Source organism: Strix uralensis, chromosome 3 (assembly GCF_047716275.1).
Source record: "Strix uralensis isolate ZFMK-TIS-50842 chromosome 3, bStrUra1, whole genome shotgun sequence".
NCBI lineage: Eukaryota > Metazoa > Chordata > Aves > Strigiformes > Strigidae > Strix > Strix uralensis.
Window position 1 is genome coordinate 17393088 of NC_133974.1, and position 26079 is coordinate 17419166.

General features: G+C 41.4%; 1 protein-coding gene across 1 annotated transcript; it reads left to right on the forward strand.

Moving 5' to 3' along the window:
* The first annotated feature begins 13 nt into the window (after positions 1 to 13).
* Positions 14 to 24586, forward strand: YWHAQ (tyrosine 3-monooxygenase/tryptophan 5-monooxygenase activation protein theta). The gene is made up of 6 exons (XM_074861580.1): positions 14 to 227; positions 1383 to 1767; positions 18240 to 18363; positions 20880 to 21043; positions 21417 to 21512; positions 22578 to 24586. Exons 2-6 carry the CDS (start codon positions 1474 to 1476, stop codon positions 22635 to 22637), a joined length of 738 nt encoding a protein of 245 aa, XP_074717681.1. The 5' UTR covers positions 14 to 227; positions 1383 to 1473; the 3' UTR covers positions 22638 to 24586.
* Positions 24587 to 26079: the final 1493 nt, after the last annotated feature.

The window sequence follows — 26079 nt, forward strand, 5'->3', positions numbered from 1 at the left end:
CTGCTCGGATTGGCTGCCGGGGCGCGGGGGGGCGGAGCCAGGCTCGCAGGCCGGGCTGCGATTGGCCGCGTGGGCGCGGGCTGAGCAGCGGGTAGGCTTGCCTGTGCCAACGCCCTTTAGCGCTGGCTCTCGCCGGAGACGGGAGCGGCTCTTTCTCTCCGCCACAGCCCCGAGCGAGGCAGCCGATCGGGTGGCGCCCGCGGCCCGGCCTAGCGCAGCGGACTCAGGTGAGCGTGGTGCCGTGTCCCGGCGGCGGGCGCGGGCCCCTCTCCGCCGCCGCCTCCTGTCTGCCGCTGCCGCTGCGTCCTCCATTTTGTGATCGCGGCGTGGAGCGCTCGACGGCCCCGGGGAGCGGGAGGCGCCGCCAGCCAGCGCCGCCATTTCGCACCCGGCGGGGCCGCCGGCTTCCTCTTTCCGCCCTGCCGCCGCGGGGGCAGCGCCGGCCGCTCTCTGTCCCCGCCGTCCCCGCGCCCCCCGCCGTCCCTGGGGACGCGGCCGCCCCCGCCCTCGCCGGGGCCGAGACCCCACCCACCGCCGTGCCATGGCGCTCCCCCACCGGCAGTGCGGGGCCGCCGCGCCCCCCGCCGCGCCGCGGGCCGCCGTCCCGGGGCCAGAGCTGCGGCCACTCCCGCCGCGGCCGCCGGGAGGAGGTGGGGAGGCCCGGGCCCCGCCGCGCCCCGCCGCCAGGAGGCGAAGCGGCTTGGGCTGCCGGCCTGGCCCCTGGGCCGCCCCGCCCCGGCCGCTCCGAGCAACCCGGGCCTCGCTCGCCCCGCCGAGTGCGGGTGCCCGCGGGAGGCGGGTCCCGGGCCAGCTCTGCCAGCCCGTTGGGTTTTAACCCCTTCCGTGCCTCCCCAGAGACGAGCTCGGCTCGCTCGTTTTATTCTTTATTTTTCCCCGCTTGTCCCGGCTTTGGCGTCCGCCTTTCTTCGGCTCTCACCCGCAGAGCTTGTGGCATACGGCGGGAGGGCTTTGGGCAAGGCCTGCCATGCTTGGTAGTAACTGGGTATTCTCCAGGTCCCTGTTAGACTGCGTATTAATATGCTCACATAAGGCAAGGAAGAAAAGCAGGGTGAGGACAGAAAGTATGTCTGGTGGAAAAATAGCTGTCCTTTGGCTAGCACCCGAGTGTGCCTTCCCCAGTTGGGTTTCTAGGTCGTGGTTTCCCAAGGGGTGGACCCTTGGGACGAGTGCCTGTCCCCTTAGCCCTGTGGGGAAGGGCTGGATGCTGCAGGCCGCCTCTCCACGAGAAGCACCTGGAGATGGGGAAGGGGAGGCGAGGCTTGCTGTGATCCTTGGTTTTTGGTGGGTTGCAAGGGGTGGTGTAAGATCGTGTTCTGTAGTGTTTTATTCTAGCGTCATGGTTACTGTCTTCTTTCTGGCAGGTTTTGAGGTGCATTCTCGTGTTGATAGTGTGACATCCCCAGCTTCTCCTGCTTTTGCTACTATACTGCCCTTGCCCCACTGCCAGCCACCATGGATAAGACCGAGTTGATCCAGAAAGCCAAGCTAGCTGAGCAAGCTGAGCGCTACGACGATATGGCCACCTGCATGAAGGCAGTAACTGAGCAAGGTGCCGAGCTGTCCAACGAGGAGCGCAACCTGCTCTCAGTGGCCTACAAGAACGTAGTGGGGGGGCGACGCTCTGCCTGGAGGGTCATCTCTAGCATTGAGCAGAAGACAGACACCAGTGACAAGAAGATGCAGCTTATCAAGGACTATCGGGAGAAGGTGGAGTCTGAGCTCAGGTCCATCTGCACCACTGTCCTGGTGAGTGGGGACTTTCTGTTTTCTTCATTCTCTTAAAAAAAAAAAAAAAAGAAATACAGTATTCATGTGTACTGCTGTGTTGGGGAATAAGACTGGGAACTTGACTGCGGAATATCAGGCAAAGTATTATGCTGGGGTGGGGGAAGTCAGTGCGGTAACTTCTGCAACCATTATGTGGGTTACTGTGAGGAGGAAGATCATTTGAGCTATGCTCTGGGCCCCATATGTGTAGAGGTATTGGAGATGCGCACTCAATTCTGAGTGTATTTGGACTAGGTTTTTGGATGGAGTGATCCATATGCAGTGTTGTGCTAGGTAATTGCAGTAATGCAGAGAATTTAGCCTCATGCCTGTTTGTGTTGTGGTTAGTAAGCTTACCCATAAAATAAGCTGAAAAGAACATGAGGAGACCCCTTTATTTCTTCAGATCAGTGCTAATAACCTGTTAAAAGCACTTAAAGTAACTGGATGTGCATTTCATTTACTTCTTGTGAAGAAAAATACTCTCAAAGGGTCTTTAAGAGACATTTTGAGGATTTTTAAGATATAAAATACAGCTTTATAAAGCAAGACATCTGTTTTGAAGGTGGAAAATAAAGACATGTAGTAGAAATTGGCTTTGTCAGATTCAGGCTGACCTCTTAGGGGAATCTTTAAAATGAATTTGCAGTAATTATGTAATAATATAAAACTAAGGTGTGAGGACTGTCGTGACACCCCAAGCATGCATCAAAGCCTGGGAATACATTTCTGTACAAGCAACAGAATTCCAGATGCTGTCGATAGCGAAACTGTACTGCACTGTAGTGGGAGCTGAAGAGACGTGTGTCAGCAGTGTGGAGCTGCTGGACCTGATTCTACCTGACCAGGGAGTTGTGACTGCAGGAAGCTGCATGTGTGTGATGCAGTAGTAATTGTGTGGCAGGTAATCTTCAGTGGTTTGTTTGCTCCTCTTAGTTGGTTTTTTTTTTTTTTGGTGTCTAGTATTGCTAACATGAGAACAGGAAGAAGCAAGTCTATAAGGAAATAAACAATTTTGAGGTAAATGTATCCTAGATTGGTTTAGGAGACCTGAATTTAAAGCTGACTGTTTTGAAAGTAACGGAATTTGCTTCTTGATTAAGTGTTCTGGCTTGCATACAAGGGAGTGCTTCTTTGGATTGTGCTGAAAATACCTGTATGCTTCCTTGCATGCTGCCATCTAGGTTTGTTTTTTTTCCAAATCATTTGGAAATTTATTAGCTTAATGAATCGGTTAATTCCTTAACACATTTTAAGAGTCCATGTCTTCCAAAGAAGCTGTTTCTACAGTTACAGGCATAGTGAAGTTGTAAAACTTTTGCCTTTGTGAAAATGATGTGGCTTGTTGTAGGGCGCTGATTCTTGTTTCCTGTGACAAGAGTTTCACTAGAATCCGTGTGACAGGGTGCCAGTATTCGTGCTGTTGTCACTTCTCAATCTCTTCCACTCAGTGCCCCACTTCAGAACTAATTTCTTGGAACCTCACCATAAAGCTTACTCTTCAGACTACTTAATCTCCCTCTGTTCTTCTACCAAATCTAGTTCCTAAGAGAAGGTTATGCATAAAATCCCACAGTGGTTGTTGTGCCATCTTGACAAGCTTCTATAGGGAGATTGAACGTCTCTGAACGATAAAGGTAGCGAGCCATTTCACACAGTGTCTATACTGAAATTATTCCAGCTGCATCAAATGGTGGACAGCAGGTAGTCTGGTAGCTGTGCTAACACAAACCTCTGATGTAGGGAAAGCAAGCTCTTCCTGTGCTCGCTGAATTTTTCCCTGCATTCTAGTCTTTCCCTGTTCTCAGCCATAGCCTGGTTGGCAAGTCTCCTTCCCTTCTCACCTGGAAGGCAGCAGGAAGTAGTGAAGACCGAAACCTACAGCTGTGCATGCCTTTCCTGTTCTGCCCTGCTGGCAAAGATGTGCCTTCCTTTGATAGGAGGAGATCTCAGTTCTCCACTGCAAGCCTTCTGATTTTTACTCTTCCTTTGAGGGCCATGTGCAGTTACGTTCCGTTCTGCTTCTCTCCCTTTCCTCCTCCATCTACTACTGTGATCCATGAGTCAGCACTCAAGAGGTTGCAACTTGCAATGTGCAGGCACTACAAAGGATGGCTTTTCTAAAGCTGAGCCACAGTGGTTTTGACTTCTCCTTTGAGTGATCATTTCTTCTTTACTAATACTATAGTAACTGCTTGCAGCTTTTTGAAATCTCTTAAGTTGAATCTCAAAGATGCTTTTTTAATGCTAGGAAGGCAGCTAAACTGAAACAACTGCTGGCAAGTAGTATGGAAAGGTTGCTTGTCATCTGGAGTATTTGGATTTAGCAAGGGTGGATGTGTTGGGCGGAGTGTGACTGCTGTTAGTCATACTACTAACAGTTTTTTTTCAAAAGGCTTTTTTTTATATTACTGGTTTGGCACAGCTTTTCAAAATGAAGTATATCTGCTGTTGTAGAAACCTTCATTTAGAAATACTTGTGCTAGCATTACAAAATACTGCTAAGTTTTGATTAAAAAGACAGCAACTCTGAATCTGCCAATGCCTTTTTTTCCTGTGAAGAATGCTTCAAGCCCATTAGGTAAGGCATTGTTTTAGGGCATGGTTTGATAAGGACTTTAATCACCACTAGAATACAAACATCCAAAATTATGTTGAGATACATACATGTAGATAGATACATAAATAAAAATAAAACTTTTACTAATTATTTAACTAATGTACAACCACCATCCGTGGTCACAGTAAGATACTCCATCTCATGCCAAGCATTGAGGACATTTAACTGCCTGTCTTGCAAGTAGGAGTAGATGTGATCCAAACCCTTCTTAACTGTTAATTTTTTGACTGGTCTTTCAGGTGAGAGTGGCTCTTCAATGAAGAAATGGTATGACATTTGTCAAACAACTTTCACAAATGTTTTATTTGAAAGGTACACTAGGAGGTTTTACTGAAGTGCCTGTATTGATTGACTAATTCTTTGGTAATATAGAGAACTAATGTTGAATCATCGCTTATGAATCATAGTCGAAACTCTTCTTGAAACTCTCTTGTCCCTGAATAAAGTAACTTTTTTTTCAAGGTAAAGTTGAACTATGTTGTTCATATACTCTCTGAGCACAAAGTTCATGTTTATATTCTCTGAGTGATTTCAAGACAGGGATATAGATAACATAGAAGGGATGGGTGCAGCAGCAACTTTCACGTAATTAGTGAAATAAGTGGAACTTTGAAGATAGAATGTACAATATGAGACTAATGCTTTATTGTATATACACCCTGTTGTTTAGTGACATCAGATTTTCAAAAAAATTAACTTTAGAATTGGAAATTCTCTGGGGGAGCAGATCACACTGCTGGGTTTTCAGCCTCAGTCCCTTTGCATAGTGATCGCTTGTGTTTCATTCGAGCGCCTTCGTTCTTTAGAGGGAACTAGTGTAAAGGAAGGAAGGACACCAGCCGTTGCTTAGAAGCAGTTCACTCTCTACCTGCAACTTGAGCATTTTTCCATGTGTATTTGTTAGTGTTTTGCATATGTTCAGTTTCTACGTCCTGATGTTGGAGCTCTTCATAGAGTAATAGAGATGAGATTTGATAACTACTTGCCCACAGTTTAAAACTCAATGAAGATGCAATGGCTAAAATCCTTAAGGCTTGGAAACAACTGTATCCTGATGGTTACTTACTCCTCATGTCTCTAGCTGAAACTTAAAATTTTATTTTAATATGCTTTTAAGTTTTTCCATAGGGAAGTTACATATATAAGTCTTTTCAGTTGTTTCCAAACATCTATTTTTATGATGTCCTCTGTAAACAGTTTTACATAGCACTGTCATGCCCAAGTCAGCCAGTTTTTCTTGAAATGAGCAAGGCCACCGTGACCTTTTAAAAATGGACCAACAGTAACATTACTTGTGCTGTTGGTTCTTTTCTGTACCCTGTGGCAGTGCCTGCAATGAAATAGTCTTGTGCTGTAAGGTGTACCTTATTTCAATTTTTACTGTCTTAAGGTTGAGATGATGCTTGTAAATGTTTGATCTTCTGTGAGATTGCAGTGTTCATTGTTGAAAGCATGTATGAGCGTGGTGCTCTTGCCAGCTCCCCTTTCCTTCCTTCCTCCCTCCCCAGGGTTTGCAATGTTGTTACTACTTCTGCTTTGCGTATTAAGAAACAATAAATGCTAATACAAACGGGTAAAAATCTGTGTCCTCTTCTGATTTTTATCCGTTTTGTAGATCTGGTTCTAAAATTAATCACTTACAAACAAAACAAAAATCCCCATGCGTGAAGGTAATGTTCAAAGCAGCTTTTTTCAACAGGACACGTTCATAGTTTCATTGAAAATGAAGTTGGTATTTTCTTGTAGCAGCACATAGATTCCTTATCAACTAAAATACCTGATGTCAGATGATGAATAAGCTTTGACCATAGCCCTGTTTTTTCCCTACTGTTACTTTTGACCTACAGAAAAATGAAATCTTGATTTTTATTATATGTACAGAAATTTGGCAGATTCGGTAAGTATCAGCTTGATGTTGCTGTATGAACAATTTACTAGAGGTTCACATCTTGTGAATCCTTTTTCTCTGCTTTCCTATTTTCAGCGAATGGTCACAGTTTATACAGAAATACATAGTGTTGTAGAGGTGAAACTAGCATCTGAGTAAAAGGATATTACAGTCTTTTGACACTGGGAACTATGCAGCGTATGGTTTTATTCTGACAGTCAGGTATACTAATCACTTCGGTTAATACTGCTTTTGGACTTGCATTAGTTGTCCTGATAGTGGTTGGGACAGTGTTTCAAATACTACTTTTTTAACCTTTTATAAATTAAAGAAAATGCTATTCACTCATCCTTTTTAAGTAACTGACTACAAGGACTAGCTACTTCATAACTCAAAGCCAGACCTTAGGTTGGGAACGTTACTTCTTGGCAAATCCAGAATTGTGGAGTGAATGTTAGATGAATGCTTTAATTTGGAATAAGTCATCTTTTTGATGAAAGGTAATACGTGGGGAGAGAATTGATTCTCATTTGTGTTCTTAGCACAACTTCTAGCAGATGTCCACACATTTGTGATAAGAATTGTAGAACTTAATGTGTGAATCTTTTCTAGTTTAATATGCTTGAAATGTAAATTTAAATTCATGATCTGAACTTGACTTACTCATAGTCGTACCTTATCTTACATCAGTTTTTGCCTTTCGTTAGAATCTCTCGGAGTACTACACTTTTGAGCAAGGAAAACTGAATCCATTTCTAAGAAGGGACTGACACTTGCAGAAACAAAGCCTAGAATGTACCAAGGTTCTTGAAGTGGCTGAAAATTGTTAAAGTCTACCTAAAAATAGTTCAAGGAATTCTGATTGTAGCTGAGGCCTCCATCCCACGCAGTTCTTGCTTGCTGCCCCCTCCCCCTGCAACTAGATACTGAATTTCCAAAAACATACAAGCAAGCTAGTGAAGGACACAAGATAAACACCAGCAAGGTATTCTGTCTGAAGTTCTGAAAACTTGGGCCATTATGTTATTTGTGTGTGCAGTGTCATTTCCTTTTTCAGAAGCTACTGGGATGAGTTTCGATCACTGATTTGATTTACGTGGATATCTCCATCTTGAGGTAAAGCTGAAAGTAGGGTTAACTTATATCTGTTGAAAGTAGAAAAACCTGAAGATCAATGGCTTGTCTGTTCTTAAAAGTTTAAGAAATGACCACTGGAGAACTGCATGTCTGCAAAGTCCTAGCTCTTAACAGCTCTGAAGGGCCTGTCCTGAATGTTAACATCCTGTGAGAAGCAGGATATGGAATAATTGAAAATAGGAGATTGTAATACCAATGCAGGTGACTGGCTGTTGAGAATGGGGCAGCCAAAGCTTCATCTGTCTCCAGTGTCAAATCCATTTTTTACTGAGGTTAAGCTATAGATTAACCAGCCTGGTTGTAGTCAAGGATATTTGAACTTTGTCTATACCTCAGTCCGCTTGTAGATCTAGAATTACTAAATTTCCTGGAGGAAATGTACTGCTTTGGTGGCCTTAAAAAAAAATAGGATGCTAATGCAGTGAAGCTTTTAACAGGTTTTGTAAATCACTGTCGTGCTTACCTGCTAGACAGCTGTTTCACAGGCATTTCTACTACCTTAGATACTAATATGATAGATGCCTTTTGAAGTAAACTGTAGAAGGCTATGTATCAGAGATTCAGAACTTGATGAGGAAAGAACACACTCGAGCTTGAAGGTTATTAGCAATTGCTTTCTTTATGATAGCACAAATTGGGGTTGTTTATTTAGCACGTTATTAAAGAGTAGGTTGTATCAATTTCTGTGTGGGCACAGAAGCTGGGTATTCTGTTTTCACTGATGTGGGATACATGATTTTCAGAGGAAGGTATTGAGGAAAATGGCAGGGAGGAGGGCTGGTAAAAGTGCATGGATATACTTTCTTTGTAAGTTTGGTAGGTGAAGGTATGTGCTTGATGAATCAGTGTTTTCTTATTTGTGTAGATCTTACCCTTTTTTTAGTTTTATGCTCTTGGTCTTTGAGAATGATGGGCCTAGTGCCTGCAGATGTTACTTGCTGTTTGTGTTTAAGTGCTTTCGTACTTGATCATAAACTTGAAGTTAATTTTATCACAGATGAGCTAGGTAAGGTAAGTAAGACTGTTCTTGAACACTGCGTTTGTGGCATTTATTCCGTATAGCTCTACAGAGTTCATTGACCTGATGTTTACAGGTTCCTTCCTCATCCTTTCTGCTTCCCAGGATGCTGGACCCAACATCAGAATGCTCCAGCTGAGTATACAGCTGACTTGCAAGCTTGTAATTTGCCAGTTCACTATGTACATCTGAATAACAGTTCATCTGAACTGGGTACTTAGACGTAGGAGACCATAAAAATAATTTAAGTGCCAAGTTTCATATCCTGCAGTTCTGGGCACCCGCCAAAATATCAGATGTAAAGACCTATGGACTAGAAAGTCCTAAATTATCTATGATTCTGCTTGTGCCTTTCTATTAATCTGTTAAAGGAATCAAGGGTTTGATTTACCAGTTTCTAACATTGATAAAGGTTTTATTCCTTTCTCTAGGAACCTTTATTCTGTCCTTTAATTTATACAATCCATCCACTGAAGTAGTTGGATATAGGAGTCATGTTAAGCTCTGGAAACAGAAAACTTTCCATTTGCTCTGATAATAAATTTTCTAAATGTACTACATACACTCTTATCAGACTGTCAGCCTCATATTTCCTGGATTAAACTTCTTCAGGAAGTTCTGTTCTGAAGTTGAATACATTTTGCAAAATTATTGTAAGCGGAATTTGTTTTAAATGGAAGTAGGTAGCCGGCCCTTAGCAAGAAAGCCAAGGTTCACTTGCTATGAGAAATTGTTACAACAAGGTTATCTGAAATACTGGCTTCTAGTTTTTGTGACTTAAAGGTTAGACTTAGTTGTTGTTGGTTGTCTCATTTGGGGAATAACAAATTACTGGCACACTTCTAATACACTGAAAGAAATAATACACCACTGGGTTTCCTTCAGGGTGAAGTTGGACAAGACAAAAGGCGCTTCCAGCGATAGGAAGAAAGTGCATCTGTTTCATTATCTTTCTGAATTTCAGTGATCACAAGCCTCTGATCTAGGGCTCCTAAAGAGAGAGCAGAACTGAAGCAAGTAAAACTTTTAGGCCCTCCAGAGTTTGTTTATTATCATGAAAGGCTGGCTTTAAAAATCAAATATTTGCACAAGGGCAGTGTGCCTTAAACTCACAAAACTCCTGCGTGCTGTTGTTCATTTTGCGTGTTGTTACTCTAGATATATCTCAGTCAATCATTTAATCATACCTTCAGGGCTTCTGTAGCTGCAGAGCATAGAAATGTTTTTAAATGCAAATTTAGACTTTTTTTTTATTCTATCATATTGTGGAAGATCACAGATGGAGGATGCTGGAAGAAACTTTTAGATAGTCAGGATTCTGAAGGGAAGAATTTGATGTCAGTAATGCATGTTTACTAAGAGGAGAATAACACTTGAAGTACTTTGAGGAATTAGAAATATGAAAATACAATCAAGGAAGAATGTTAGAATCAATTTGAGATAAATCTGTCTGATACTAAGAAAATTTTCCTGAAAGCTTTTGGCTGTGTTGTATGGCCATTACTTCAGCAAAAATTTGTAATTATTGAAAAAGGGAATGACTTTTTTTTTTAGGACTCATTTCTACATTTGGCAGGGAGAAACTGGAAAACTTTAGACTCTTCCATAAAAATTTGAATAATTCTTTGACTTTCAGGGGATTGTTTGTTCTGTCTGATGAAAATCTATAGAAAGGAGAACTTGCATTTCCACACACTTCTAGTTCCTGGCTTATATAGTTCTTTGGGGACCACAGCACTTTCTAACTTCTTGTTTTAGGAGAAATGTAAGCAGTGAATATGAATTCTAGATTAAATTAATCTCAACCCCAGGTGGGAATAGTGTGGGCAGACATGCTGCAGCACAGGCTTCCAATGCATCTGTTAAGTGGGATTGCAGATACTTCGTTCAGGGCCAATCCTAAATATTGACTGCCAGTTTTTAAAACTATGTAGACAAAGACTCAGAACCAAATGGAAAAGACGAATTAGGTCACCCTCTCCATTTCCATGCAAGGTACGTTTGTCTCTGCTTTTGACAGTGCTTTGTCAGGTCATCTTAAGGCCATGCTGTTATTGGAAAGGCGTACACGTATTTTCCTCAATATATAAACTGAAATACTGATGGTCTTAAAAGGTCTGTATGAAAACTATTTAATGTTCTCCCAAAAGGAGTTGATGCACAGAGCTTGAATCCACTTCTGCTGAATTACACTTTTGAAAGTAAAGTGATCTTACTGTTACAGCAGGGGACTCTCCCTTTCCTGTCAAGAAAACAACTGCTGAATGTTAAAACACACCTAGGTTGGGGTGAGTCATACTGTGGACTTTGGAATGACTGATTATACTTGAAGTAGTCAAGAAGTCTTAATACCAATTTACTAGACGATTAAAACAGGCAGCCTTTGTGAGTAGAAGCCTTACTGAAAGGTCTGAGCCTACACCAGTCATCTGTGCTGTCAAACACTTTGGAATGTTTAATGTGTTTAAATTTGCATTTAACAGTTATATTAAGCGAATATATTGGTATGAGCTGCCACACCAACTTCTTAGCTTTACTTTTTCACTGCAGTTAGGGTAGAAATCATTTCCCTCTATGCTGCTTGTAGGTGGTTTTTCTCATATTGGAGCTGGATGGACCTTCAGAAATATTTGAGACTGAAGAATTTTTCCAAGTATTTTGCATGCTGCAGCTCTGGCTGAATTTATGTGGTGTCACACACTTCACATAGTGTGCCTATGCACACTAGGATACACACTGCTCATCTTCTAGATGGGACTGTGATGTTGAATCCATGTTCAGGGTGGTGAGTTAACTTGCTGAAGAAAAAGTGGTGTTGACATGCACTCTGTGCATGTGCATTAATTTTAAGGAACCCTGTCTCAAAATAGATTTATTTCGAAACAGTTTCTTCACTTACACGTGACCATTTGGCTCTGTGAGGTTTGGCCAGTAAGACTATGCTGTTACAGGCAAGTACAATGTTAAGTAGAGTTACTTGCTGTCACCCATGTAACATCTGTTCTGGTGCCTAGCTTCAATACTCCTTTAAAGAAAAAACAAAATGCAAAAGCACTTAAAAGTAGAAAATAGGAAACTTCACTGTTGGCTCAGGAAGGGAAGGAACACCTAGGAAACAGCAATAAAACTCAGTCTAGTCTCTGCAGGACCTGTGAAACTCAGTGCCCTGTGGAATGGTAGCACCTCCTCTGCTGGCAAGTCTGACAAGCACTTGGACAGCAGAGAGCTCCTGGGCAGTTGATTTGAAGTTCAAGCTGGTCTTTCTGCATTTTTTCGTATTGTTAAACTTTTTTCATCATGGGGTGAGGAGGAATATAAAACTTTTTTATATTACATGCATTGCTATTAATTTGTTCTTGCATCAAAAAAGAGTAAAACAAACACAAATTACTTCGCACAAACTCTTACGGTGTTTGCTTTTAAAGAATAGCATTTAAAATGGTATGCCCAAAAGATGAAGATGGTGTTGGAATAAGGTGTTTTAAACAACTTGAAGTAAGATATATGGGCCTCAGGCTCAAGAATATTGCTGAAACAGTCTGACTTGAAAACCAAACTTTATATAGACTTTATTTACAGAACTCTGTGCCAGCAATTTTGAACATCGGCACACTCCTTGCTCAAGATCATGCAGCAACTTAACCAGTTCATATTTATGGGAGAAGACTTTTGGAGAGCCTTGCTACTTATGATGGTTGCTTTTACATGGTCGTTTTTTCCTTATGATGGAGCAAAACTAACAATAAACTGTTGGTAGGGAATGCAAATGGCAATGTAGATCAGTCTTTTAATAGCATAACATTAAATAACTTGGTGCTGGTGATGTGACCCAAACATGTCATAGGTGTTGACATCTGAGTGATGGTGTCATTGTAAATATTTTGAGTTACTTCAGTTTACCACACTGAGAACTTCCCTAGGTACCTAGGCACATGATATCTTTAGCTTGCTTTGAAAATTGACCTTAAACTACTTGTGATCAGTAGATAATCTCTGGAGCTCACCTGGTTCATGTTCATCCTCTGGTATTGAAGAGGTAAGTGTGAAGAATGTTAGCTAATGGTATTGGAATATATGCAGAGACTTATGTATTTGCTTTTCCTATTGAAGTTGAATTCTAAATGGCATAGCGCTGAAGGCAGCTCAGAGGTCAGTTTGGTATTCAAGATTATTATTTTTTTTAATTCATCTTTGCTGCCAAGATTCTTTATAGCTGAATATGTGGGAAGAGAGAACAGCATGGATCAGATAGTGGTGGTGTTTTTCTGCCACTTGAACCTATCACATAGTTAAATTGTACAGAAAGTATTGAGTATCACTGTGGTTGAACTTGATGTCTCAGTCAGGCTTGCCTTTTAAAACAGGCTTAGATGGGGGGAAGTTGGGACATTCTGTTTTGATATCAGCTTTTAAAAGAAGGGGTTGTCCTGAAAATAGGTAACAGAAAGCATATGTGGAGTGGGACTGGTACATGAATTGCAGGGGATGTGTGCATGATGTATGTAAGGAGAGGCTGGCTGGGTGCATACTCAACCCATAATTATGAAGGAGCTGTGTCTTCAGGGAGCTTCAAGTGAAGATATGGCTGGCGTATTCCTTCAGGGCTTGCTTTTCATAAAGCTGAAATAATGGGGAAGTGATGAGAGCAGATGAATTAAACTCAGTATTTCTGGCTCAGGTTAATTGCAATGGTCTGATACTACAACCACATGTTCAGCCCCTGTTCTGGCTTAAGCAGAGGGGAAAAGAGACTAAGAAAGGACAGTTACTCAGTTGGGAAAGAACAAAAGTAGAACTGGAGAAGGATCCAAAAAGGCAATTGAAATGTAACATTCTCTTGGCATGTAAAAGAATAAGTCTTCCAATGAAGAGTAAAACAAAAAAAAAAAATTTCAGCTTTAAAGGGGGAAGAAGTGGATTGCTGCCAGGCTCCTAGCCTGCTCCCCACAGCTTCTTCAGGTAGCTGCGGATCTGTTCCATGGACAGGTAGCCCTTTGTTGCTGGCATCTCTTTAATAGATAAATAAATAAGCCTGCCTTCTGCAGGGAGGGGAAGAGAATATCATATATGAGAATAAGGTGCTATTAGGATGGCGGGAGTGTTAGCACACTGTGAAGGTAGAAATAAAATGAGATGGATGAGGAACACTAATGAGAAGTGTGGTGGGAAATCCTGTCACACTACCAGGAGGACCAGCACACCACTTGAGAATAATGTAACAGTGTGGGGGAAGTAGCAGATACCAACCACAAACTGTCACAGTACAAACCTATTTTAATGCAACCACACCAGGGCATGAAGGGTCTGGCCTGAGGACAGAGTGTTGATTCCTGCATCTTTGTACTGATCATGGTTCTGAGAGTCACCCACCAACAGGGCAGGCCAGCGGCCAGCAGCTCCAACATCATGTGGCTTTTCATGGCAGCATCTGAGGCATGTTTGAAGTTGTAGAGCAAGTAATTGCTGGTTGTTCAGCTCTTGGTTTAGAAGGTGATGTGCTTCAGAAGTTGTGGGCATGTGATAAGAACAGCCTCAGTTCTTAATGATGGTAACATCTCTCAATTCCCCTTTTCTCTACCTCCTCCCTTCCAGCAGTGCAGGGGGGCAGGGGATGGGGGTTCTGGTCAATTCATCAACCGTTCGTTGTTTCTGACGCTCCTTCCTACTCAGGGGGAGGATTCCTCACACTCCTCCCCTGCTCCAGCGTGGGTCCCTCCCATGGGCTGCAGTCTTTCAGGAACAGACTGCTCCAGTCTGGGTCCCCCACAGGGTCACAAGTCCTGCCAGGAGCCTGCTCCAGTGGGGGTCCTCTCTCCACAGGTCCTGTCAGGAGCCTCCTCCAGCATGGGTTTCCCACAGGGTCACAGCCTCCTTTGGGCATCCACCTGCTCCAGCGTGGGGTCCTCCCTGGGCTGCAGGTGGAGATCTGCTCCACCGTGAACCTCCATGGGTGCAGGGCACAGCTGCCTCACCATGGGCTGCAGGGAAATCTCTGCTCTGGCACCTGGAGCACCTCCTCCCACTCCTCCTTCACTGACCTTGGTGTCTGCAGAGTTGTTTCTCTCACATATTCGCAATCCTCACTCTGCTGCCATTGCTCCCCCACAGTTTTTTCCCTTTATTAAGTACATTATCCCAGAGGCGCTACCACCGTTGCTGATGGGCTCGGCCTTGGCCAGCAGTGGGTCTGTCTTGGCACCGGCTGGCATTGGCTCTGTCAGTCATGGGGGAAGCTTCTAGCAGCTTCTCACAGAAGCCACCCCAGTAACTCCCCAGCTACCAAAACCTTGCCATGCAAACCCACCACATTCCACCCCTCACCTCTGTGAATTCCTTGCTAGAAACCAGGGATAGCTGAAGCAGCTTGAACCCCATTATATGCTGCTAGAATCCTACCTGTGGCAGTGCCTGTCTCTCTTCAGGTAAAACTTATCATAAATGTTGATGTTGGCTGAGGTCTGCAGCTCAGGCTGCCTGTGTTCATTTTACTTACTATTAACTGATGGTTTAAAATGAGGATTCCTGACTGCTGCATGATGGAAAGGTAGAAAAGCCCAAGTGGGAAAGATAGAGAACAGATGTAGGAAATCTTGAGTTTTCCTGACTATTACTGACTCACAACAGTGTAAAGTAAATCATTTAGCTTATTGTGCTGTCTGTTCTCACTGCCCTGCCAACACTCTGTCTGGAGGGTAAGAGGCCTTCCAAGAAATGATGATGACCTGAGATGGATGGCTCACTAAGTGTACCAAATACATTATTGATTTGAAAGATAACGTCTGGATAGATAAATAATCAGCTTCACTCCCAAGTCTTTTTGTATTCTGTTCTATCCTACATGATTCATAGATGAGATCTTGTTCCATTTAAGGCTATTAAAAAAACCAAAACCTGATACATAAAGTCCAGGACAAGAATGTTCCACCCTAGCTGATAGAGGCACAAATCTTTCCCTTACCATGTGCTGTGGTAAGGATTAGGAGGCCGTTGAGATGAACTGGGAGGGGTAGCTGCTGTCCAGGCAGCTCAGCTCCTCCAACTGAGGAGTGCCTAGGAAATAAGGCAGTGTACATAACCCACTCTTTGCTGTCTGAGAAACTACAGTTTGCTCCCAGCATTGGCTTTTTTCTTCAAGTATCTCAGAAATCTGCACAGAACCACTGGTTTTTAAACCTGCATAGCGGAGGCAGCACTTTTGGGATGCACTGACACACAGGCTGTCGTGCTACTTGCTTGCGGTAGGACTGAGGCCGTGGCAAAATCCTTTTGTACTCCTGGAAGAAGTGTGTGGCCTACCCCATCTGAAAAAAAAAAAAAGTGGGCGTTAATGCTCTAGGTATTTTTTGTGTGCCAAGTTTACAATAAATCTTTTAAGTTTTGGAAGGCATAAAAGAAAATACCTGTTTGTTTCCTTGTTGATGTAGTTGTAACGTCTTAAAGTTTTACTTCAGCATTTAAAAGAAAAATCAAAGGTACAGTTTTGTCAAATACCTGGATTAAAATCCCATACAACGTATCTTTCCTGATTGCCTGGTCAGTGTTCCTTAGACTGTGGCATAGTTTTTCACATCTAATCTGAGCACGTGCACATCTCTGCTGCTTAATGCAGTCCCAACCTTAGGATGGCCTTTAGAGGCTGGTAGTTACTCTTTGATCATGACTGATTTAAGGAACCTTTCTCAGCATAGGCGTATTATGTGTCAACTTTCAGCATTCTGGGCAGTTTCTTGTAAAATCAAAATTCTGTGTTAAACTTGAGATTACTGCATTGTCATCTCTGAGACTTTGAAACTGGTTTGTGTAGCATTGACACCTCTCATAGGAAAAAAGCATCAGGAAAACATGTGAAGTTTTTCCTCATTGCAGAAGCCTGTAGGGTGGGAATAACTCATTCTAATATGGGAATGACTTATGCAAAGTACGGTATTAATATGGGGTTGTTTTATCCATCTGCCTACTATGTCTTAACTCTTGTTTTGAAACATACATAAGGTTTTGCTGCTTTTTCCTTAACACCAGTGAGGTGTACAATCCAGTACGCTTGCATACTTCACTGTGTTAAACTGTTATATAAATTTCCCACTTATCCCTATGCCATACTAGCCAGTGTCTAGTCTTTGGCAGTGGTTTTCTAGCCTCACAGAAAGTTCTAAAAATGTTTGTTTCTGATTTGGTAAGTGGAAGGGTATGTCAGGCTCATTATCATTTTACCTTCCCACTGTTTTCTCTAGGGTGGTATTAAGAGAGCTTGTAACTCTTTACTGTTTCATAATCCCCCTTGGTAGGGGGATCTCTGAAGGGAGCTTGTCTGTGAAGCTGTGTGCAATATTACATCCATGATAAGCACACTGTGTGGGTGAAAAAAGCAATTGGAAGCACCTTAGTATATGTGTTGGTTTGAAATAATTGCCAACACCTCAAATGGACTTGGAATGACTCAATGCTTTCAGCTGGATTGCTCTGCTACTGTAGATTATTAAAGGAAGTAATAATGGTATGGTGGTATGCATAGGGAATAGGTTTGTGACTAAAATTAGCTCCTTTTGATGATAGTGCTACAGTTGCCAATTAAAATGCTAAGGGTTTTTGCCCTGAAAGCTTACAGTTCCTTAAGTTTTCTTTGTAGCTGCTTCATAAATTCGGATACATGTTCCTGCAACAAAAATCTTACTTAACTAGCCACAGTTTGCAGACTTTATGGAAACTTTCTGCTGCTTTTATGACCTGTTTATTTTCCAAGTAACTGAATGCAGATCGTTATCTCTTAAATTCTTAGTGTAAAGTTGCTCTGAGTATTGTAGGGTTTCTTTGAGTCTGTTGGAGCTTATTCTCATCTTTTGTCAACTCCAGAGAACATGGATCGGTTGTGGTAATGAGTTGGGTACAATTGCTGAGGCTCGGAGACAAGAAGGTCAGCCAGAAGCTGCTCCCCTCGTCAGTTCTCTTGAAGTGTCCCCTTTACTGGGGGAAAATCCTGTACCTCATCTCTCCTTCACTCCTATCTTGGAAGAGCTAGGAGGCCTTGCAGCCTTGGAGAGAGACTTATCTCCTCTTGCTGGAGGCTTGTAAACTCCCTGTCCCTCAAGTTATCAGGTAGGAGAGCTGTGAGCAAGGCAGCTCAAGCTGTGCTGGAGAGCACTGTATAGCTCTTCCCGTTCCCGGGAGCAGTGGGGTGGACATGAAGGATGCCTCCCTGCTACACTGGAGGTGGTGTTGCTTTACAGCCTTGCAAAGAGCTGCTTTGGTTTGGTGAGGCTGGCTACCGACGAGATAGGTTCGAATCCTTGGCCCTTTCTGGTAGGTGGGCCAGAGATTCCTTATCACAAGTCTAATGAACACAACTTATACAAAAAAAACGCAGAGTTGTTTTTCTTACTTTTGCCCTGTGAAGTGGGAATAAGTTTTCTTTTTTATAGATAGCTTTGAAACTTTCTGCATAGTGTTTCATTTTTCCAGTAAAAGCTTACTAATTTGCGCAACGTTTTTGAAATGAGAAGTGCATATCCTGAAACTAAACTGAGTCCTGAAACTATTCGCCAGTAAACCTTTTCTGGTTACTTTTTCTGCAGTCTGATTGGATGCCTGACTGATCATCTTAATGTAGTTTCTAGCTTTGTGCCTTTACACAGTTAGTTTAAATAAGTGTGCATCTAAGATGCCCTTAAAGCTCCTTTTTTCCTTGTAATAAATGTTTGAGTCCAAACTTTCTAGAGAGAATACAAATGGATTGAATTTAATTGCAACAGTGTATGTAATATGGCAATGTCTTCTTTGGTTGGTTGTTTCAGGAGCTGTTGGACAAATATTTAATAGCTAATGCAACTAATCCAGAGAGCAAGGTATTCTACCTGAAGATGAAGGGAGACTACTTCCGATACCTTGCTGAAGTTGCCTGTGGTGATGACAGAAAACGTGAGTACCTTGTGGTCTTCGGGTTTTTTAATAGCTAATGAACTTCAGTGTTGGGCCATGGGCAAGGGAACAGTAAATGAAGTACAAGTGCCAGTATCCTACTCTGAATTCACGTGAGTTAGCGGAGTTGAACCAACTACGTCTCAGTTGGAAATCTCCAGTGTTCATACAGATGGAGAGTAAAATTCTGAATAGACCTTAAGGATAGTATGCCAGGGAATTGTATCTGGTGTTCCTGACAGCTACCCTAAATTCTGGAGAGTTGTTCCATAATGCTTACTCAGGGCTTCTGGAAAACAGTTTAGGTGAAGGTCTGCATAACAGATATATTTAATGTTGTTTGTTTGTATTTCTTTACTAAAATAAAGTTGGTGAGGAAGAGTAAACCGATCTCTGCAGCATTTTTTACTCCATGATGGAGTCCTGTTGATCTATAAGTTTTAACCATTTCATTGTGAAGCAGACTTCGTTGTAGTCACCTCTTTATAGAGAAGCAACGAAATTATTCAGTCAGTACACTATCCAAAGAAGTGAGAGCTGCAGGGTTGATGTTCACGGGGATAATACTGTCCCTGTAGCTTTAGTTTGCCCTTTTGGATCCAGCAGAAGAGGCCTGGAAAACTTCACAGCTGGTACTGTCACTTGATATTGGGCATCCTGAGAATGTAGAACATTCCTAGAGGTTAGAACATGTGCCTAGGTGGTTGTAAGTACCTCAGGAAGCTCTTCTGGGGAGGATTTTAACTCTCTTCAGAGGATGTATTGAATTAAGTATTAGAACTATCTTGCAAGGCGCCCAGATACTATTGTGATGTTAAAAACTCTTGGTATGGCATAAGCTAGTGATACATTTCTACATAACAAACTAAAATTAGTCCTGGAGTGATGCTGTGACACAGAAAGGAGATGTACTGTTGGAGCGGGCAGAGGGCTGAAGTGGCTGTCCCTTTGGGTTGGGCATGGAAGGCATCTGACAGTGTTGGCTGGTTTAAACCGATTGAATTGCAAAGTGGGAGGACAGAGCTGATTGTCACTTAGATAAAGGCTTTGTTAGTCTCCTTGTATTGTAAGAGCATTTAAATTGAAAGATGAAAATATACAAAATAGAGTACAAGTCTGCATTAACGAGTTGCATTCAGAAAGTCTTAACTCTGCCTGATTCAAATGACAACAGCAGGTCCAAGTATAGCAGAGTCAACTTGTCTTTGGTTTTCACAAAGATAATCTACTTTATATTTTGTCTCGAGCAACAGTTACAGATCTGTGGGCTTGTCTGAGCAGAGAAATACCATCTTATCTTGGCTAAAACCCCTGAATTTAAAGTGATGTGCATGCTGATATGGTGCTTACTGTAGAAGAGGGACTGACTGATAACCTTATTAGCAGATCTTGGTGTTTTGCTGGGAAGTTACAGCTTATGTGTATCACGGTGCATACATTTTGTGCTTGACTTCTCACAAACTTCTAGTTTTACTTGAAACTTTTCTGAGGTTCCACCTCTAAGCATCTGATTATTTTCTCAACTTCAAATATATTTTATGCCTTTGTAAGCTAATTTATTTCTTGCATTTGCTAGGTTTTTTGCCTTTTTTCATCTGTGGTCAACAAATTAATAGTCCATTAGCGCTCATTACAGTGTGAATACTGAAAAACCCAAGTCTGTGTTTTGACTCTTGAATACTTAACAGATTTTACTTTCCAAACTCTTTTTGCAGCACTTTCTAGAACCATTATGATATTAGCTCTGAGAGCTGTATTCTGAGCTCTGACAATGTTGCCTTTCTTTTCCTGCAGTCTCCTTCCATTCTGCAGGCATGTTTAGGGTGGCTGTCGGCCCTTTGGTTGTCTATTGGAAGAGAATCTGGAATAGACTATATGTAGCACTCTTAAAGTACTACTCACTCTGTCCTGGTAACCTCTTTTCTCTGTGGTATTTCTCCCAGTTATTTCGGGCATGACCTTGTTTTTTTTATCTTGACCTGGCTACACCCAGTTTTTGGAGGCAGACTTTCAGTTTTTCAGAAACATTCAGTACATGCCTTCCAAACTTCCTCAGGAAGAAGTAGGGCCATACAGACAGTAGCCTTCTTTACCCTGCACACCCAACTCACATGAGCATGTTCATCCTGTGCAAGGAATGAAACAGGAGTTCTGTAGAAGAACTAACGCACAAATCTTTTTTGTACCTAAAGTATCAAAGGACATTGAGCTAATATAGTTATCTTGGATGCTTGTATTTACTGACCTCTGTGTTTATCTGTCTCTTGAATACCTTTGCTCTGTAGTAGCTTAATTTGCTCCCTGTGTTTTGTCAGTGTGGCAGCTATACTTAAAATGGGTTTAAAATCATTACCTTGATTAAAGTAAGTGCAGTGTTTTGCTAAGAGCGGGCTTAAATAGAGGACTGTTCAGTGTCCTATAATGAAGTACTTCAAATAGTCATATCTTAAAAAAAAAAAAAAAACAAAACCACCAAAAAACAACCCACAACTTAATGTTTCACATTCTTTTAACAGAAACAATAGAAAACTCACAGGGAGCTTATCAGGAGGCATTTGATATCAGCAAGAAGGAGATGCAGCCAACACATCCAATTCGCTTGGGTCTAGCTCTTAACTTCTCTGTATTTTATTATGAGATTCTCAACAATCCTGAGCTTGCCTGCACACTGGCAAAGACAGTAAGTTACTTTTTTCTTCTGTATGTCTGCAGGGACAGTAGAAGAGAATTTATGCTTAAAATAATATGAATGATTGTTTCCTAGAGTTTATGCAGGAAATTATCCTATTTAATGTATCTGGTTTCCAAGCTCATATTCTTAGTGGGATTAAAGAGGTACAAGCAGGCTGTATTTACAATGGTGACTTAAATTTTCAGCAATGCAGCAAGCTTTTATTATGCCTTTTTTATGCTTCTGTTTCAGATAGAGCAATTCAGGTCATTAACTTCTAATGTTGCCTTTTTTTTTTTAAGCTACCTTTACTGATAGGTTTAGTGTCTGGTTGTTTACTGATCAGTAAATAGAAGGACTAAAGATGGTTTAATTATTCTAGGCATTTGATGAGGCTATTGCAGAACTTGATACACTGAATGAAGACTCATACAAAGACAGTACTCTCATCATGCAGTTGCTTAGAGACAACCTAACAGTAAGTTGCCTTTTTGTGTGCTATCTGGTCTGTAACCCGTATTTGCTTAGTTAGTCTGAATTTGTGATGAAACAAAACCCTTATTTCACTCTAGCACAAAACAGCACCGATTTGGGCTATTTACGCTACAATACCTTTTCGTAACTTAGTTTGAATGTAGTGTAAGTCTATGTCAGCAAATTCACGCTGTCTAATCTAGAATAACAGCTTGGATAGCTCATGTTCTTCATTGTTTGCTGGCCTTTTCAGTGGAGGGGAAGAAGGTGCATTCAGCTAACTCAACGTACAGGATAGGACAAGGAGTCAAAAAATAGTCTGTGGTCTGTCAGGGATTCTTACTCAAACTTTTTGACAACTAACTCGGAAACAAAACATCTTTCCTATTGTACATCCAGTGCAGTTTGCTTTATTTATTTTCCTGATTTTCATTTAAAAGAAAAGATCCAGAATGTCAATGTATTTAGAATAAAATCAGTTGATGCTTGAGTATATATTATAATGATTAGCCGTTTAAGAAAAGTGCCTAGGTTCCATTAAAATATGTAACTAGGGCAATTTTTTCAGGAATATCCTCTCTGGATATTCACTACATTTAAAGTTATAGCTACATTTATTATTTTGCAATACTCCTTCAGTAGAAATGTCTTTTATTAGCACTATAAAATGCTTAGCTTCAGTAACCACGATGGTAATCTGCACTTTCAGGACTCAGACTGCTGCTTTTGAAATTGATGTTACTCATGAAGCTGCCATTCAGACTTGTTGAATGATCTAGGATCGATGACAGAGCTTGCTATGAAGCACAAAGTCTGCACCTGCTCAGAACACTGTCTGCTCTGCCCCTTAGACCTGGGGTGCATAGCTGGTTATGCCCCATGCATGGGGAGCGATCTCCAATTACCTCTCTCTGAGCAGGGAGCCAGGGTTGTACGGCTCCAGTGCACTGGTACTTTGTAGACATCCTTAAGTCTAATTCATTATCATTTCTATACAGTCAATAGTTGTCCCTTTTTGGAAGTAAAGCTGCGCTTCTGAAAGCTGACACTGTTTTTCTTTTCTTTCTAGTTATGGACATCAGACAGTGCAGGAGAAGAATGTGATGCTGCAGAAGGTGCAGAGAACTAAACTGCACGTGGGGCGTCATTCTCCCTTTCCTTCTCAAGAAACCTTTTTACACGTCTCCATTCCTTATAGCTCCACTTGGATTTCCTATAGCAAAGAAAACCCATCCATGTGTATGGAAATCAATTTATAGTCTTTTCACACTGCAGCTTTGGGAAAACTCCATTCCTTGATTTGTGTTTGTCCTGGCCTTCCTGGTGTGCGGTTACTGCTGTAGAAAAGTATTAATAGCTTCATTTCATATAAACATAAGTAACTTCCAAACACTTATGTAGCGGACTAAAGTGTACCTGGTATTTAAAAACAAATCTGAACCAGTTCCTGCCAGTTGACTGTGTTTTGTATTACAGTAAGATATGAAAATGTAGTTAATTGCAACTAAAGAGTGTTCCACATAGCTTTTAATTCTCCACATTCCCTCCTTATTCTGCAGGGTTTCCTTTCCATAATTGATTTTCACATGCTACTGTGTATTCTTTTCAGCAGGAATATGGAAGTATTGGGCCAGATCAAGTTGAGCATTTCAAGTTTGGAAAATGACAAATTGAGTTGCTTCCTGTATCATGTAATACAGAAGCTTGTGTGTTCGAAAACAGGGGCTTCTCTTAATCCTCAGTTGCTGCTGTTTAAGTTGATATCCCTTCCCAATAAAAGTTCACTTACACTCCTGCCTTTGTAGTTCTGGTATTCACTTTACGATGTATTAGAAGCAGCATGTTACTGCCGGAGTACAGGCAGTGCTTTTTGGCAGACTAAAGTGCATGTCATTTCTTAATACACTGGAATGGGAAAACCAATTGAAGTTCACATGTCCAAGTATAAAATTTAGTACTTTTCCATGCAGGTTTGTGCACATGTGAGAAGGTGTCAAGTTTGTCCAGTGATTGTTATTTAGAGAGTTTGGACCACTATTGTGTGTTGCTAATCATTGATTGTAGTCCCAAAAAAGCCTTGTGAAAATGTTATGCCCTCTGTAACAGCAAAGTAACATTAAATAAAATTACATTTTATAAACCACTCACTGTTGACTTGTAACAATTCCATGTAGTCACCTAAGGGCTAAACTTAAATGTAAGTATCTTGTGCTAGAAGTGTCTTTCTCAAATTTAGTGCATACTTTTAAAAAGTCTGCTCTTAAATGAACACATGTTATGAAAATATCTGGATAACTTTTCATAGTTAACCTGACATGTGGACTTCTTAATAACTAAATCCACTTGAGCTAATGGCTTCACTTTAATAATGACCTAAGAAAAAATAGCCAATTTCTTGATATTCTTCCATGGCTAGCAAATCTTCTCATCTAAATTACGCATTTTTTTTTTGTAATCCCTTGAAATTCTCCTATCTGTCTTCCTGTGGTGGTTCACCGATGGTCATCATTATTATTACAGTATTCCAGCTACACTTTTAGTAACGCAGAGAAATTTGTCCTGCTCTAGAACATCAGTTTGTGTGCTGCCACATCATAATCTGCTTTCTGTTATTCTTAGACTGCTTTTAGTATTGCTGTTTCACCCAGTTTTTGGAGCTTTTCGTAATAATATATTGCTCTGCCTTTTTTTTTTCTTTTCCTTTTCTCCCCTAGATCACTTAAGAGTTTTTTCCTAAACCTCTACCTCTTAGTTTCCCATGTTGGTGGGTTTTTGAAAATATTTAACTCCTATTAGTGTCCTGGCTAGACAGGATATGACATTATGAAAAAGGACGTATTACTAGTCCTTGCAGGCTTTTCATGGTACATCTTCCACCTTCCATGTTTTTGTTCATTCTTTTGAGTGTGCGCAGTGAGTGTTCCTACAATAAAACTGTTCAGATTATGTGCTTCAATTGACATGCATTGCTTTTTTTAAAAAAAAATTGTATCAATTCCATTTTCTTCATGCAGTCACTTTGAATTGCTGTGAAAGTATTGTGTGGCAGGATTCTACATAAACTCATATGCTTCTTAATTGGTGTTTTTGTTTCATAATTTCTTCCCCTCCCCCATGCATTTCTTATTGACCCTTTATTTGTTTCATAAAGGTTTTTAACTCCTAAGTGCTCTCATTCTGCAGGAAAATGTTTTGGTACTGACAATGTTAGCAGTCAGCTTTATCTGCTCACGTAAGTTTGCTTTCTTTGCTGTCTTCTGGAGTGGTTAGTGTGTGTTACATTGTCAGCTAACGCTGTTCTCTTGTTTCCTTCCTTTTGCAACTTGTCGAGAGTGTTGCCAGTTTTTCTTACAGGAACAGTATCTGGGCCTTGTATCTAGATCATAGCTTAATTTATTAAATGCTCTTTTTCACGTCTGTCAAGCTGGGCAAATTCTAGCGGTCTCTTGTTCATTGCGTCTACATTTTGCACAAAGAATGAGTCTTGAAACTGCAACACCACCTCTTGAACTTCAGTAATAATGAATGCAGCAGCATCTTTCTTCACATTGTTACTTCCAGAATTTGGCATTTACGTGTATTGTTTTGGAGGGGGAGAGGAATGAAAGGTGTATGGAAATAGGATGATGGTACAAAAAAGAAATAGACCGTAATGGCTTTGCCTAATACCCCCTCCCAGGTAAATTCCATTATTGGTGCAACACCCCGAGTAATTAGGTGTGTTCATGTGGTATTATGGTTTCCAACTTCAGGAGATAATGTGCAGTTACTTGTATGCTGCCCCACCTCACGTAAGAGGACCTGCCCCACTGCTTAGGAAACGCTGGACAGACTAACATCTCAAATCCTGAACCATGCTTATTCTTTGCAAGCCAGACATACAATTGACAATGCAATCTGAGACATTTTAGTAAAACAATAGTTTCTTGTTGGATTAAGGATGAGATTTTCGTATGCTGAATGCAGTCATATGTAGTAAATCCTGTGGGGCAGAGTTATTGTCTTAACCTCTACAACAAGTTTCACATTAGTGTGCTAATATCTCAACTTCCTTCTTAATTTTTTCAGAATATTGATAAAAAAACTGAGCTCTAGAGTTCTCGTTTTTCTGCCAGATGGATGATGACAGTAGAGGTGGTACTTCACACAAAGCCACTTCTCTTGAGGTATTTGTGCTGTAACTCAGTTCATCAGCAAAACAAGGAGTTCTGTACTTAATTTCTCAGGATCTTTGTTGCAATGAGTAACATCAACAAACACTGTTTTCCTCATCTCTGAGTCTAGTTGCAGCATTCTTGGTGTGATAGCAGCATACTTGTTATACCAGGAGACAAATCGTTTTATGGTTCTCTAAAACAAATTGAGCACTTGCTACTTTGCACCTGACTTTATTTTGTGCAGCACAAAGAAGTGTTGGAGACCAGAGTTAAGTTTGGTGGGGGGGTTTTTGGGTTTTGGAGAGTTTTTTTAAGTTTTTGACTTGGACACCCATCCACCCCCTTCCGCCCCCAAGCCAGTAGAAATGTTGATTCAGATAACCAGGATTTATGTGAGCATACAAAATACACTAA

Bases quoted from the DNA above. Each gene is read 5' to 3' on its own strand.
- YWHAQ (XM_074861580.1), top strand. From the start codon at position 1,474: ATGGATAAGACCGAGTTGATCCAGAAAGCCAAGCTAGCTGAGCAAGCT. The intron at 1,768-18,239 runs GTGAGTGGGGAC...TGGTTGTTTCAG, and splicing joins CCATCTGCACCACTGTCCTG to GAGCTGTTGGACAAATATTT. The intron at 18,364-20,879 runs GTGAGTACCTTG...TTCTTTTAACAG, and splicing joins CTGTGGTGATGACAGAAAAC to AAACAATAGAAAACTCACAG.